Consider the following 15,661-nt stretch of genomic DNA (forward strand, 5'->3'; position numbering starts at 1 on the left):
CATTTAAAAAATATATTCTTATCATACCTTGTTGGTTCTGTTAAAATTAATGAGTATAGATATCAATTGTCAAAAAGAAAATGTAAACCTGGAGCCTGATCATCTTGAGCCCAAAAGAGAAAACGGTGTTGAACCGATCATTGAACTGTAGGTAATTAAGATTTAAATTGAGCTCATCTTAAAAATATCAGAATAATTATAAATTTTGACCAGAAATGTTGCAAGTAAAATAAATACGAATCTTTATGATCCTCTGCTGACCCCTTGCGGTCTGTTTCCTTCACTACACCCCTCCAAACTGAGGCAAAGTGGTATCGCCCATTCAGGAATTCAACATGGAAGCCCTGGTGCACTACAATCATTGTTGAGAAATGTTGAATCAAGTGTAGGGAAAGCGGTGAAGTCATTGAGAGAGAAATGTGGACACACAAATGAACGACAACGTAGTCAATTTACACCCAACGACTGACTTAACTAACAGGCTGCGTACAGGAAGAGGTTAGTGTTTGATAAAATGAGCCTGTACTTGAGCTAATAGTGTCGAGCACGAACTGTTAGTTTTATAATGAGGTGGGCGTGTTTGTGTGGCAGCAGACACAGATGGAGTTGGGACATATCGCCGGGGTGTACGAGGAGGTCAGCGGGCTCTCGACGCCTGTTAGAGCGCGTGTGAAGGAGGAGCAGCTCCCAGAGGTCCGGATCTACACAGTGGATGTTGGTGGGTCCCCCCCCCCCTCTCTCTCTCTCTCTCTCTCTCTCTCTCTCTCTCTCTCTCTCTCTCTCTCTCTCTCTTACACACACACGCACGCACACTCACTCACTCAAGTTTGCAGAGTTCTGAACATCACATGATATTACTTATCAGCAATTTGACCTAAAAAACTAAAATGATTTATGATCAGCAGAAATATAAAGAACTATTTTAATATCAGATCTAAAATTTGCAAAACTGGAGAACTCCTGTAAGCTGTGAGTGTTATGGAGGTTACTATTTGTCCATTTTTGTTGGTGTTTTTTGTACAATTTGTGCTTTTTAATTATGAAAGAATTACATTTTGGACTGAACAAATAAAGAATGTCGATAAACAATATCTAATTTGAAGATGAAGTTAGGTTAACATAGAGACAGCCATGCATTACTAATTTATAGAGATAATATTGAGTTCATTGGTACCCTGTGAAACTGCAGCTTGGGGCTTCAAAAAAGTGACTTTTGGGTGTTTCGCTGATTGAGGGGATTTTGAATGTGTAGGCCTATTTTGTATGTGTTTTTGTGCATGTGTATGTACGTTATATGCATGAGTGTTTGTATTTGTTTGGGTTTCATGACAAGGTGCTGATTAGAGGCTGGTCCAGAATCGTGTCTTAAGGGTTTAAAAGGGTTAAGAGAGTCCCCCATCTGTTTGTATGGGATAGTAGCAGTGTGCCTGACTGCAGCAGATTGGCTTGTAGGTTGAGGTGAGGACACTTGTCTCTTGTTAAAAATGCTTCTGCAGATTCAGCCAAAACAGATGTTTAAATCGCCTCAGCATTACAAAAATAACACCAACATTGTTGCAATCTTTCTAAAGGTATTGTAGTGGTACCACAATGACAACTATATAGATATATATAGTATATTACTAAAATAGAACAATTACAAACAATTAGCATTTCTCACTGTTTCTACATCCAGAGTGGAGTCAGCGCGACATGGTCCGAGGCTCCAGGATGTGTTACTCGCAGCAGTGGACTCTGATCACAGACAGCAACGACCACAAGAGTATCAGGACTGTCCTCACACCTGGACCATGTGTTCCTGTGTCCGGAGAGTGAGTACACACACACACACACACACACACACACACACACACACACACACACACACACACACACACACACACACACACACACACACACACACACTGTGGGGGGTGGTTTGTGTCAGCACATGCACGCAGCACGTCTGATTATTTCATAAAAGTCCCACACGTATGCACGCTTGTGCGTTCTGTAAGTACTACAGCGTGTATATGCATGACACTTATAAAAGAATTGCACGCACGCACATCCGTCTGTAAATCAGGCTGTATGAGGGGTGATTGGTGCCACCCTTAGCCTCACTGAGCAGAGATTAAATATCAACAATAAACACAAAAATACACAAATAAGCAAAGATTAATATGTACAAGAGTAAATAAGATAATAGTGCAGTGATGAGTAGTGCAAAAGATGTAAACATGTTGAGGTAGAGTTTTACAGTATTTACATTAAAAGTGTCCGTAGCTTGATAATTTACATTAAATAATATACGTATTTGTACATTCAGAGTGACAGTTTGGTTCCAGAGTTATTTCACAGTGACGGGTCTGACACTCTGTGAATGAGACACTGTATGAGAGCTACACACACAGTATATGAGCCCGTGCTGAGCACTGTGATATTCTTCAGATGTGGATCAGGACAAGAATATAATAATTATAAGAAATTTCTGTCCTCTCTGAGTGATCTATGTGTCACTTATCCATCACCAGGTGATTCATGAAATGGTCTGGTTTAACGTTCGTCTAGAGAGCATATTGTAATCATGTAATCATTACAGACCAGCTGCAGGTGTAAAAGATGTCTAATATGTCAAATCTAAATCATATTCAGATCTCCTCATTAAGGTTCCTTCATCAGCAGCTGTCTGATGTTTTTAATCCAACTATAAAAGCTGCTGTCACAATTAACAGGCAGCGGCAGCGACGGAGATGCCACCGCAGTAATGGCCGCCACTGCCATTGTGTAAATCAGTGTACTTCTTGTGATGAAAGATACAACAGAAAACTCAAAGTACTTGGCCTTTTTCGATTCTCTGATTTTTTGAAATTTTCAAAATTCAAAACAAACACAAACACACACTAGACCTGTAATATAACAAAGAGTACGGTGTTGACCTGCTCTTTTTGTGAAGTGTCTTGGGATAGCATTTGTTATGAATTGGCACTCTACAAATACAACTTGATTGATTGAATACTTTGAAAGTGTTGGTATACTGTAACACCTGACAACCCAACAATAGCCCACACACTTCATAAACCACAAACTTAATACAGATCTGCAGCTTTTAATGTAATAATAAAACCTTACACATTTTCCACAAATCTGAGAGTAACTAATACACCTGTCGATGAGTTTGATCCATACTAAGTCAGAGCAGTGCTCAGCGCTCTCTGCTCTTTGCAATGTTTTTGTAAGTTATTTATAACTTGGGGTGTCAGATGGCTTGGAGGATATGCCGCATGCTCCATGTACGGATGACGTACATCGCAGCGGTCGTGGGTTCAATACCAGCCTCGGCCTTTTGCTGCATGTCGTTCCCCATACTCTCTCCTCTCAACATTTCCTGTCTCTCTTCAGCTGTGCTATCTAATCAAGGCAAAAAGGGCCCCATCTTGCTGCGTTGATGTGAAGCAGAGACGTCTCCTGTGTATAATGAAGCTAAAGCAAACACACTAAATCTAATGGGAGCGTTTATTTCTCTTCAGGTTACTGAGTGGACTCTCTCCCCTTCGAGGCCTGAGGGCAGTTGTCATGGAAATAGCAGGCCACCAGCTCCTCGAGGTGAAAAACACAGACATCAATATCCTCTGTAATATCAGTGTTTGAGCATTCTGACACACCGTTGGTGTTTCTGGTTGTTTTTTCAATTCAGATTTGGGACCAACACGGCCTTAGGAAATGCCTCAACCTGACTGCTCTCAACAAACACGGCAGAGTGAACCACGATGGTAGGACAGCTTTACTTTTGGGCGCATTTGGGTATATTGCACTCTTATATTGTTTTGTGTTTATACAAACGCTTGCTGTTTTGTTTGTGTTCCTAGCTCAGTTTGGCTGCCTGTCGTGGTCAGAATGTGAGAACAAACTGCTGTATGTAGCTGAGAAGAGCAAGAACACATCAATGGAAACACAGGTGGAACACACACACACTCATTCACACACACACACACACTAACATGCACTCACACACACACTAACATGCACTCACACACACGCATATAACATTTAGGATGATCAATCATTAAGCCTAAGGAACCTTAATTTCTTCCATATTATTAACTCAACTATTTTCCTTTCATGTCTTAAAGGACAGGAGTGTGTACTGTGAAGACTGGGGGGAGGGTCTGACCAATAAGAGCGCTCCTGTGATCTGTGTGCTGAATCTGCAGAGCGGCTCCCTCAGCGTGCTGCAGGGCGTCCCCACAGATGTCTCACCTGGACAGGTGAATTGGCCGTGTTTTATATGATCAATGTTCTACTTACTATGTCATCAGAGGTGTAGGTGAGGCTCTGTGTGATATGGCTATTCTGGAATTCAAGGTTTTGAATCTTTTTTTGGCATTTTAACATCAACAAAATACAGCAGTTAGACAAAAGTTATATTAACAGAATATGTTCAGTACTCCCTCGACCCTGCTCAATGAGAGCACCCACTTCCCAACCTTCCTCTTGTTACCATAGCAACACACAAATAGAAATGAATATAGATCATTTCAACAGCTTGAACCGTAGTTGGAGGTAGAAGATGCTTTATCTATTGCATATTATGGCGTCTCAATGACAGATAAATACAACAAGTTTTTGAGTTGCTCCAACAGATTGCTTCTGCATGCAGTCGTGAAATGGGTGTTATGTTAAAAGTGTTATTCAGTGCCTTATTCAAGATGTGCACCATTGAGAGGCTCATGTTTTTGATCCTCACAGATTTAAACCTTCTTGTAAACCAGTGAGATGCAAACATTCCTGTCTTTATAGTTACCAGACACCGTTGACTTTTTAAATGAATTTCACTTGTTAGATGACTTGTGTTGCCTCAAAGTGCCAGTGTTTGTGAATGGAGTCCCCTGGCCCTGAAGAGAGCAATGTTTTGGTTGTTTCTTGTTAATAAAAGGATCTAAAATACCCCTACACTGTATCAATCCTTAATGTAGTGTCGTCACACACCTTAAATAAAAACCTGAGCCTGAAAACTGTCACTACACTAGGACAATACCAGGGAGGATTTCCCTCTCTGATTGATACAATGTTGACTATTTTACAAACAGTTTAAAGCCCCCCTCTCTTTCTCCCTTTGTGTGTGTGTGTGTGTGTGTGTGTGTGTGTGTGTGTGTGTGTGTGTGTGTGTGTGTGTGTGTGTGTGTGTGTGTGTGTGTGTGTGTGTGTGTGTGTGTGTGTGTGTGTGTGTGTGTGTGTGTGTGTGTGTGTTGCTGATCAGGCTCTTTGGGCTCCAGGCGGTCAGTCTGTGATTTTTGTCGGTTGGTACCACAAACCGTTCAGACTTGGGCTGAGGTTCTGCTCCAACCGCAGGTAAGATGGCTGCTTTGTTTTCTGCCTCAGCATTGGTCTGAAATGAAAAACTGCTGATCATTTTTCAAGAAATCAACAAAACTTAGTGTCAATAACTGACTTTGCTTAAATATGAAAAAATGTACAAGCAGAAAAAAATGAAGCAGTGATTGGAAGAGACGGCAAAAAATAAAGCCAGATGCTCCCTAAACAAAGGAGTTTGGTTTGTCTGCTTTGGTCAACAGAAACTACTTTTTCTATCGTATCGAGACTATCTCTTCACTCCGTTACATATTTGTATGTACAGGGAGCTGGAGGGATATTCTCTTCACTCAGAGAACCAATCAGAGAACCATTGCCACACACGAACCATATGTTTATTTTTTATAGAAGGTCTTCAGTTTGCAGTATCATTTTCTGTCTCTTTTTCAGGTCAGCATTATTCAAACTCGACCTGGATGGAAACTGTGGTGAGCACTTTCTCTTTGTCCGTTTGTTTATAAGTTAAACTCACACACACTCTGACCTCTGCTCATGTGACCCCTGTTTTTCCTCCCTCCTCTAAACCAGAGTGTCTGTCTGGAGACGACCGCTCGGTGTCCTGCCCCAGGCTGAGTCCAGACAAGTCCACACTGATCTACCTGCAGGGTCGAGTGTTCGGCCCTCACAACCAGTGCCTCAGTCTGCAGCAAGTATGTCCTGTGTTTCTGTGTCGATCTGCACATGTGGATATGTGATTCACTTCAATTCTCTTCTGTTAATCCTCCACAGTTGGACTTGAAGAGTGGGAAAAGTTCCACACTGTTGGATGTTGTCAACAGACCACAGCCTGGTAGGTGTGTTAGCTTTAGCCACATTAGCAGGGTGACAGTAGGAAAAACAGGCACCCTGCTATCTATGGTCCATGCAAGATGATTCAAGTGGATGTGGCTATTCATTGTCTCAGGATGAATTATTATAACTTTTTTTCCCTCCCCCTGACTTTTTTCACACCATCATCAGGTCAAAGTTCAAATTTACAGAATTGATTGGTTTATAATAAGAAGTACATGATCATGACTGACAAGTATCTAAAATGAGAACATACATACAGTATCATTGATTGTTCCCTTGGTATTTTGAATTAAATACATTTATTACTTATTGATTATAAAGACTACATTTAGTCCCTTGCATAGATATTGAACTCGCCCTGAAGTGTATCTGGAATCAGACTCCTCTGGACTCAAACCATTAGACTCAAGTAAGTGAGTCAAAAACAGTCCTGAAAGCCGACATCTGTTGTGTTTAAAAGGTAACCTGAAGTCGGCTAGTTTCACCTGATCATAGTTGGTGATTTCAAGTGACTCAAAATGTTTTATTTTAAATAATAAAAAAAAAACAGGCAATATCCCTCACCAGTTTAAGCAGCTGTTACATGAAAACATATGGATAAGTTCAAGAGTGATGGATATCTGTGCCATGCACTGCTTGCCTCTGGTGGACACAGCAAAATAAACCCTCATACAAACTTTATTATATCATTATTTATCACTTTACTGACTGTCAACCTTTACATTGTTCATGTCCAGTGTTTGCAGTGATTAGTAAGATAAAGTTCTAAAGTTAAAGCTGTGTCTGTGTTTCAGGTGAGTTTGCAGGACTGTACGAGGCTCTGGCCCCCTGCTGCTGGTCTGCAGACAGTCAGAGAGTGGTGTTCAGCAGCGCCTGCAGAAACTGGAAGGTAAACAGACACATAATCAGAGGAGTGTCTAGATGGTTGCCCACCCCAAAATCCAAATCTATGATAGGCTATTTGCTTAATCAGAGGCGGGACTTAGGTAGAAATCAACTGCTCTGGCTGTTTTCAACAGGCTAATGGCAGTACTTTTAGTATAAATAAAAACTTTGCATACTTTGCTCTTTCCATAAAAATGTCATAGGAAATACTTGTGTTACTTAAATTGGACTTCATTGCCAATAAATCTTTTTATGTTAGACAGTGTACAAGAGTTTGCATTCAGTTTTCTAAGTACTTAAAATGGTTAAAATGACTTTGCACAAACATCTTTGTTCATGAGTCCTTTAAGAATCAAGCTAAAATGATCTATATGTTGCAAAATTATGTTTCTTACAAGAACAGATCATTAGTGGGGATAGAAGCAGTAAATAAGTTGGATTAATTTGTGTGTGTGTGACCACGTCATGCCATCCCTGCATAGGTCAGTGCCCCAGGTGGGCCAACTGAGTTAAATAAAAGTCTGGACACGCCCCTACACATTCACCATTAACTAGTTGCTGATTAGCGTGCTAATGAGTGACGTACAAGCTGCTTGTTAGTCATTATCAAGTGCTTATTAGTACCTTACTCTACATGACCATAGTCAAGATCAGTAGTTTTAATACTCTATGCTAATCACATCTTGGTGTATACTTAATAACTCCCCCCCCCCCCCCCCCTCTCTGTCTCTCCCTCTCTCCTCAGAGTCTCTTTTTGGTCGACAGAAGCACAAACAAAATTACTTCCCTCTCTGATAGTAAGAGTCCATCCTCTCCTCCTCCTCCTCCTCCTCCCCCTCCTCCACCACCTCCTGCCTCTCTTCTGGTCTCATCTCCATCTCTTCCTTTCCCTCCTCCCCCTTCTCTCTCTTCTTTCTCTCTATCATCTCTTCTTCCTCCTTCTCCTCACACCTTTCCTCTCCTTCCCCCTCCACTTTCTCCCTTTTCTACACTGCTAGTTCCCCCCTCTCCCAGTGACTTTCTCCTGTCTCCCAGCTCCCCTTGTCTTCCACTGCCGCCTTCTCCCAGTGTCTCACTTTCAACCATTCCCTCTGAATTCAACCTTCCTCATCTTCCACCTCCTCCTCTTCCTTCTCCTCATCTCCCCCAACCAGATCCTTCTTTCCTTCCTCCTCCTCCTCCTCCACCTCCTCCTCCACCTCTGAATCTTCATCATCAAGACCAACAGAGAGAACAGAAAGGTATCAGGACCAACAGATTTAATATTGCAGGATGGATTTTAAAATGAAAGTCAAAAGTTACAGGAGGAATCCAGGTCCAAGCATTTAGCATTAAAGATGTTCGCTGGCATTGTAAACTTACAATGAGGATCGTTTTACCATCTAAAGCTCCTGAGAGTAGTTTTTAACTGGTCATGAAACAGCCTGAAGCAAATGCTGTTGCTTTTAATAGCTGAAAAAGGGCAATTTAGACGATTAGTGACCAGGTTATTTATTTCTAAATTGTAATTTTAAAGCCTCTAACTGCTGTTATGAGATAGATGACGACGAGGAAACAGCCTTTAAACATTTTTTTTCCGGGGAAAAGATTTACGTTAAGTGATACCTTGTCCTTTAAAATCCATCCACTCTAATCCAAATGTATCTATAAAGCCGATTTAAAAACAATAAAAGTTGAAAACACAAAACCATGGTAAAAACAACAGATCATAAAAAGATAAAAAAAAAAGCATTAAGACCAAAATAAACACAAGGGATAAAGGCTTTCTCTCATGGGAAGCCAAAGGAATAAAAGTGTGTTTTTAAGGTTTGATTTAAAAACAGGCAGTGTGTCCACATGTGGAGACACAGCTTTCCAGAGCTTTAGCACTGCCCTGTCATCCCTGACTTTGAACTTTGACCTTTGGCCAGTCAGTGGATCAGCGTGACCGTGATAAAAGATGGATCAGCGAAGGTCAGAGAGACAGAGCCAGGACGTTTAATGATTTATATGTTTATAATAAAATCTTAAAAATCATTCCTAAAATGCACGGAGAGCCGCTGAAGTGAAGCTAAAATCGGGGAAGATGTGCTCATGTTTGTTCTGCCAGTTAAAAGAGGAGCCGCAGCATTCTGAACGAGCTGCAGGCGAGACCAAGATGCTCATTAAAAGATAAAAGAAAGCAGGATGAAGTAGTTTCACACATAAACAGAACACAAACATACAGAGCATTACAGTAGTCAAGATGTGTGTTGATAAAGCGTGCATGACCTCAAAGTCATTCAAAGATAAAAGAAAGCAGGATGAAGAAGTTTCACACATTAACAGAACAAGATCAGCAGAGAGATGAAATGTACCCATTTGTCCACTAGGGTTGCCAAACTCTGCACATACTCAAAGGTCCTCAAACGAGCTTGAAATGGAAATGATGTATCCTCTGCATGTTGTCTACATCTGTCATTCTTTCAAACACAAGGGCTGGACCATATATCCTCAACAGCTGTGCGATTTAATAACAAAATATAAAATCCCTCCATAAAGTCTACCAGTCCTTCATCTTGACATTTGTTTTCATTCTATCATGTCTCTTATGTTCAGTCTGTCCTTCAGCACTTCCTCCTCTCTCTTTATTCTTGTTTTCTGTTCCTCCTCTCCTCTGCAGATCTCTCTGATCTCTCCAAAGTTTATGGCAGCTGGAAGCTTCTGACGGTCCAGAAGGACCTGATGGTCGTCTGCTGCTCCAGCCCCAACACACCTCCCACTCTGGTCGGACAGCACAACATGAATACTGCATAGTGCTTTGATAAGTTGACTTTTTGTTTTGTTTTCTTTATTCAGTCAACATAAAGACTGTGCTTGTGTTGGTTTGTGTTTGTTTTCAGAGGGTGGGTTTCCTCCCCTCGGCAGGTGAGGCGGTGAGCTGGCACACGCTGCAGAAGCCGACGATGACCTTTGACTTCCACTGGACGGTTCTGGATGTTACACCTCCACCAGAGGAGGACAACACACACTACTGTGAGCTGTGCACACTCATACACAAACACACACAATTAGGTCTAATTGGTGATTGCTGTTAGCTCACATGCACTTTGGAAAATTTCAGCTGACAGTTTTCCTTTTTGGACGGGGGAGGGTGGGGGGTGTCTCAGTATGCAAGACGTGATGTAAAAAAAGACACTGTGAAATCTAAGCTGTCGGACTAATATAACAGTTTTTTGTGTTTCTTAATCAGTGCTATGTGAAATTAGATGTATTCATAGTATCAATGAATGAGTGGTGAATACACACACGGCCAAGCAGAAAAAAGATTGCTACTGGTTTACAATATAAACGTCATCACCCCCACCTGCTCCCATCTGCAGGAAGTTTTCCTGAATATCACCCTGCTTGAACATATCTGCTCACCCCGACTTCATGCAGAAATGTTACCGGGGGTCTGGCAGAAAAAGGCTGGGTTATAGTTGGGGTGTTTGTGTTCACACATGCATCTGTCCTTGAAAAAAAGATTTCAGGAGTTTTATGCATGTGAGGAAATACAAAATGATTCCTTCAAAATAAAATATGCTTTGTTTAACTGACCTCTATCTTATTGTCTGTCTCTCTCTTCAGCTGGTTTAGATTTCGGTGCAGTCCTTGTTAAACCGTCTCATCCCCTTCATGAGGCCAAGACACCTCTGGTGGTCTTCATCCATGGTATGAGTTTATACACTCCACGTATCTGAAAGTTATTTTTGTTTACAGGGTTGAAGAATTTTTAAACACCTTAACCAAAATGAAATAAAATGATTTTATCTGTATGTTTGTTTGTTTCTCCAGGAGGCCCCCACTCCCAGTTCCCTGCAGAGTGGAACATCACAGCAGCTGGACTGACTAAACTTGGCTTTGCTGTGCTCATGGGTGAGACACTTCTGTTCATCTCAAACACTGTGTGTGAAAGTGAAACCAGCAGCTGGTCTCATTTGATTTGGCTAGGAGAGGATAGCTTAACTGTAATTTATATACCTGCTACAGCAACACTTTTCTCTTTTGGTAACGCTGTCTTCCTTCTCTCCCCTAGTGAACTACAGAGGGTCCACAGGGTTCGGTCAGGACAGCATTTTGTCTCTCATCGGTCAGATTGGAACCCAGGATGTGAAAGATGTGCAGGTACTTTCTCACAGAGTTCTTAGTAGAGGGAAATTGGTAACAAAACTCTGATGACAAAATGAAACTGTTTGGAAAATGATCAAAATGCATCCAGGTAGAAGACTGACACCATATGAGTCAGCTCACCGTCACTCTGAAAATGACTTCTGTTTCTGTACCCAGACAGCCGTGTTAACCGCACTCCAGATGGACATCACCCTTGACCCCAAACGCTTGGCTGTGATTGGTGGTTCTCATGGGGGTTTCCTGTCTTGTCATCTGGTTGGTCAGTATCCAGACTTCTACAGAGCGTGTGCAGCCAGGAACCCTGTCATCAATGCAGCTACTTTACTGGGCACCAGTGACATAGTGGACTGGTGAGACACATGCTCGTACACAACAACTCATCCACACACTGCAGTATATCCTAACAGCTTTAATGTTTGAATCTTCTCTGTGTGTGTGTGTGTGTGTGTGTGTGCAGGCGTTACAGCAGTGTGGGCTTTCAGTACTCGTATGACCAGATACCTACTGCTGAAGCACTGGCTGCTATGTTGGAGAGCTCTCCCATCACACATGCCGCTCAGGTCAGACACACATGGATGCTAACGACAGTCTTTTAATGATAATGTACAAAAGATCAACATATCAGAGACCAGTCGTTATTTGCATGTTAATATGGTTGCCTTAAGGGAAAGAGTTGGCAGTAAATCTAATTGCAGCTTCTGGAACCTTTAAAGGAGCAATATGTAACTGATACCTAGCGTTCAAATTAAGTACTGCAGTCCAAATTCAAAATATGTCTCCCTCGCCCCCTCTTCCCTAAAGCCGATACACTCATGGGAATTGTGTAAACATTTCTGCGTTCTAACCTCTCTCCCTTGTTCAAAAGCATCTCTAATATTTAACCTACCAGGTGTCTGCTCGTGGAGCTTATTAGAAAAATGCTTATGCTTTTTAGGTCGGGTAGAATCCGTCATATCTGAACCAGTTTGCTTGCCCGCTTCCATCGCTGCTACACCTACTGGTTTTCTGTTTTCCTGGTAAACCAATGGGCGTCCTAAAAGGCTGTGTGGCTGTTCCTTAAAACCGCCTACTCCTCTGGTCAAAACAACAACAAACCATTCTGCACCGGAATCTGAACTTGACTGAGGACATACTGGCTGCTGCATTGTTGTCACAGAGGCCAACACTTGAACAAAGCATGTTTACGTAATGTCTCATGATATAGTAAGGTCATTTTAGGATTGAATTCAGGATATATCTTAGGGTAGTACACATTAATCAACATGGAAGTAATGCTCATCTTTGTAAATATTCACAATAACATTTGGAATTAGCACAACAGCTTCATTTCATATGTAGTCCACACTTACATAAAACCACACACATTTTTACAATTGCTGGACACTTCAAAGGACAGTCCACAAGACAGCACATGAGGACCAAGTCAGGGGTCAAGCTATGTAGTCAGAAGTTTTGATTACACTTGAGCAAAGGTCAGGAGTCTGTTTCATCAACGCTGTAGTTTTGTGTGTCAATGTGTTTATTTTTTTAATGAACAAAGAAGTTACAGAAACTTCAGCAGGAGTTGAAGAAACTGACATAAAACCACGTGTGTTCACATGTTTATTGGTGTTCTTGTTTAAAGATCAAGGCTCCAGTGCTGCTGATGCTCGGGGGCAAAGACAGGCGAGTGTCTCCTCATCAGGGTCTGGAGCTTTATAAAGTCCTGAAGAGCAGAGAGTCGCCTGTCAGGTACAATACAGACGACATCTAATAGGAACACACCCTGACTTTCTGACCCATAAGAAATGAACCGAGGTTTAAATTAATCTCAGTCTCATACTTTTTATGACTGGCTTCATCTTTCTTTCTGTTTGTCTGTATAGATTGTTGTGGTTTCCTGAAGATGGACATTCTCTGTCCAGAGTGGACACACAGGCGGACTGCTTCCTCAACACGGTGCTGTGGCTGCAGCAGCATCTCTGAGTTCAAACAGACACACACACACACACACACACACACACACACACACACACACACACACACACACACACACACACACACAGTGTTGTGTTGAAGGACTGCAGCTGCTGAAGAACACAATTAAAGAAGATAAATCGGTTTGTTATCTCTAGTTGACGATCTTGAACCTGACACTGCCTTTTAAAATAAAAAAAATCATTTTCTGTTTGAAATTTTGTAAAGATATTTCTAAATCAAAGCATGTAATAAAGTGAATTTTATAAAGCTATATCATCTTGATCCCATTTCCTCGTTGGTGGCGTATGAATGTGTATGAATGGGATTAGTTAATACTGATGGTCACTTTACATAGCAACCTCTGCCATCAGTGTGTGAATGTGTAGGTGTGACCTGCGGTATGAGCAGTCAGAAGACTAGAAAAGTGTTATACTGTACAAACTCAAGTCCATTTAACAATAATCATTTTCAGCACCGGGAGCACTTTAGGCATCTTCATCTTTTTCAACATCATCTTCAGTATCATCATCTTTTTTTGGCATCATCATCATTTTATGTCATTTTCACGGTTGGCACAATTACTTAGCATATTCAGCACCATGTCCAGCTATTTCATCACCTCCATCATTTTCAGCACACCATTACGCTTTCAGTTGTTTAACAGCTCTCAAACTGTTTTGTTGTCTTTCATTGTCAGCAGTGTTTTTCCATTTCTTTCAGCTTTTAGTATCCACACAGGCTAAAGATTTTAAAACATACACTAGACTGGTGCGCTGTACTCTGAGGTGCAGGCTTGCAAAGATGGCCTATGCGGTCGATGTAATTGGCATACTGTCCAGCAGATGTCAGTGTCTGCCTCCTGTACCAGTTTGGACCATAGGCTATATATTTTTTGCAGCCTATGGTTTGGACTGTTCCGATCACTCTAACGTAAATTAATCAAAATGCATAAGATGAACTATGCATACAAATGAGTAGCCCTGTTTTATGATCATTTTGGTTTCCATATAGTCACTTGCTTTAGATCCTTCCAAAAACAAACAAAAAAAGAAAATCCCAAAGATCTAAAAGTGTGAAATGTTTTTTTTTAAGAAACCACAATTTATAAAATAATACCTGAAGCCTTATGACAACACACACCAAAAATCAACTGAAGTCTAAGTAAAGCTCATGACCAACTTTCCCAATAAACTGCCCAAACAAATCACCCTTCAGCCGAGTTACAAACAGAATCTGACAGAGCAATCTCTCCTTACTTCACTTAATCAGTCAAGAATTTATTTTCTAAAGTGAACAATTGTTTGGTTCTCCTTTCAGTTATATGTATACTGTATATCCACTTACCAGACATTGATGATGACTCTACTTTCTTTTGACTCTGTTTAGCTCTGCTAATGCCTTCATGCATACAGATGAAACAGTCCTTGTCTTACTTTTATTGTTGAAAGAATAAGAACAAAGCATGACTACATCTGAGTCAATGGACGTGGTTAAAAGGTCCAATGAGATGGTATCAGAGGAACACAGCCTCTGTTTGTCTGAGCGTTGGTGGCCTTGTTGGGACCTGATTATAGCCTTGAACAATCACACCACTTTCATTTCCCAGACAACAAAGGTGGTCATTCCTTCACTTGATACTGGTGACGAATACAATTCTCAGATGCAGATTTTGAAAGATCAAGTGGTTTGCTGATACATTGAGTCAGTTGATATCCAACCAGAAGGTTCCCAGCAGTCTCTCTAAAGCGTCCCAGACACAGTTAGATTTTAAAATGTCCCCCTCAGCCAACACTCGGCACAGTGGCCTTGACTGCAGCTGCTGCCTGATGAAGTCACTGTAGTGTGGGTGTTGGGTGAGGTCACCAATTTGAGATATGGAGGGTGAAAAAGGATGGAGATGGAGAGAGAGGCTGTTGATGAGGAAGCTGCAGGGAAAGAAAAGAGAAGTGAGACCGAGGCGATCGGGTGTTGGAGACAATAAAGGAGCCAAATAGACAGAGAAGTTCACGGCGCCCCGCTGTGGTATTCTGGTGTGTGGGCCGGGGCACAGAGATGGAGCATTGTTGAACGCTGAAGACAGGGGAAAGACTCATGCTCATGCTGGGTGTATAAGCGAAGGAGGCAGACAAAGGGAGGAAAGAGCGCGAGTGTGCTTTCTGACGCTGGGGGACAAAGAGCCTTTTGGAGCTGGTTTGTTCTGGTGCTTCCCCTCTTTAGCAGGGTGCAAAGAAAGACAGGAACGTATAACACAGTGCAGCTGGAAAAGAGCAGAACAGAGGAGAACGGGAGGGGGGGGCCAGGTTAGGTTAGGATTTATTACCCCGGAAGTTTGAAGTTGATCAGCAAATACATCATCATATATGAGGGCCAGAGGAGGTCAGGAAAGTTGCAGGAAAGGTTGCATGAGATATATATGAAATATACCAGTAGTACTATACATACAGCAGTATGCAGTCTGCCCTAATGTGTACTGATTCAGGAAAAATGTACAGTATCCATCAGACCAGTCTTCATGCACACTGTTTCCCACAATGCAAAGCGT

At 41.7% G+C, this 15,661-nt stretch overlaps 1 protein-coding gene across 2 annotated transcripts; it reads left to right on the forward strand.

Annotated features, from left to right (window-relative positions):
- Nucleotides 1-322: 322 nt before the first annotated feature.
- On the forward strand, nt 323-13,390 carry zgc:136971 (S9 family peptidase). Of its 2 annotated transcripts, XM_061057457.1 has the most exons (23): nt 323-504; nt 595-718; nt 1,676-1,811; nt 3,510-3,585; nt 3,677-3,752; nt 3,849-3,937; nt 4,113-4,247; nt 5,240-5,331; nt 5,743-5,780; nt 5,881-6,002; nt 6,082-6,142; nt 6,939-7,033; nt 7,775-7,826; nt 8,184-8,270; nt 9,671-9,774; nt 9,891-10,023; nt 10,618-10,701; nt 10,825-10,905; nt 11,066-11,154; nt 11,317-11,510; nt 11,618-11,720; nt 12,785-12,891; nt 13,026-13,390. In XM_061057457.1, the coding sequence occupies exons 2-23, from the start codon at nt 601-603 to the stop codon at nt 13,123-13,125; spliced, it is 2,172 nt and encodes a 723-aa protein (XP_060913440.1). In that variant the 5' UTR covers nt 323-504; nt 595-600; the 3' UTR covers nt 13,126-13,390. The 2 variants fall into 2 exon arrangements, with proteins under 2 accessions (XP_060913440.1, XP_060913441.1); XM_061057458.1 differs by lacking the exon at nt 8,184-8,270 and having other exon boundaries at nt 324-504.
- Nucleotides 13,391-15,661: the final 2,271 nt, after the last annotated feature.

Source organism: Labrus mixtus, chromosome 15 (genome assembly GCF_963584025.1).
Source record: "Labrus mixtus chromosome 15, fLabMix1.1, whole genome shotgun sequence".
Classification (NCBI taxonomy): Eukaryota; Metazoa; Chordata; class Actinopteri; order Labriformes; family Labridae; genus Labrus; species Labrus mixtus.

What these genes read in the sequence shown, in the direction of transcription:
- zgc:136971 (XM_061057457.1), top strand. Translation starts at nt 601, where the DNA reads ATGGAGTTGGGACATATCGCCGGGGTGTACGAGGAGGTCAGCGGGCTC. An exon ending in TGTCAACAGACCACAGCCTG is followed by an intron (nt 6,143 to 6,938) that starts GTAGGTGTGTTA and finishes TCTGTGTTTCAG; the next exon opens with GTGAGTTTGCAGGACTGTAC. An exon ending in GCGCCTGCAGAAACTGGAAG is followed by an intron (nt 7,034 to 7,774) that starts GTAAACAGACAC and finishes CTCTCTCCTCAG; the next exon opens with AGTCTCTTTTTGGTCGACAG.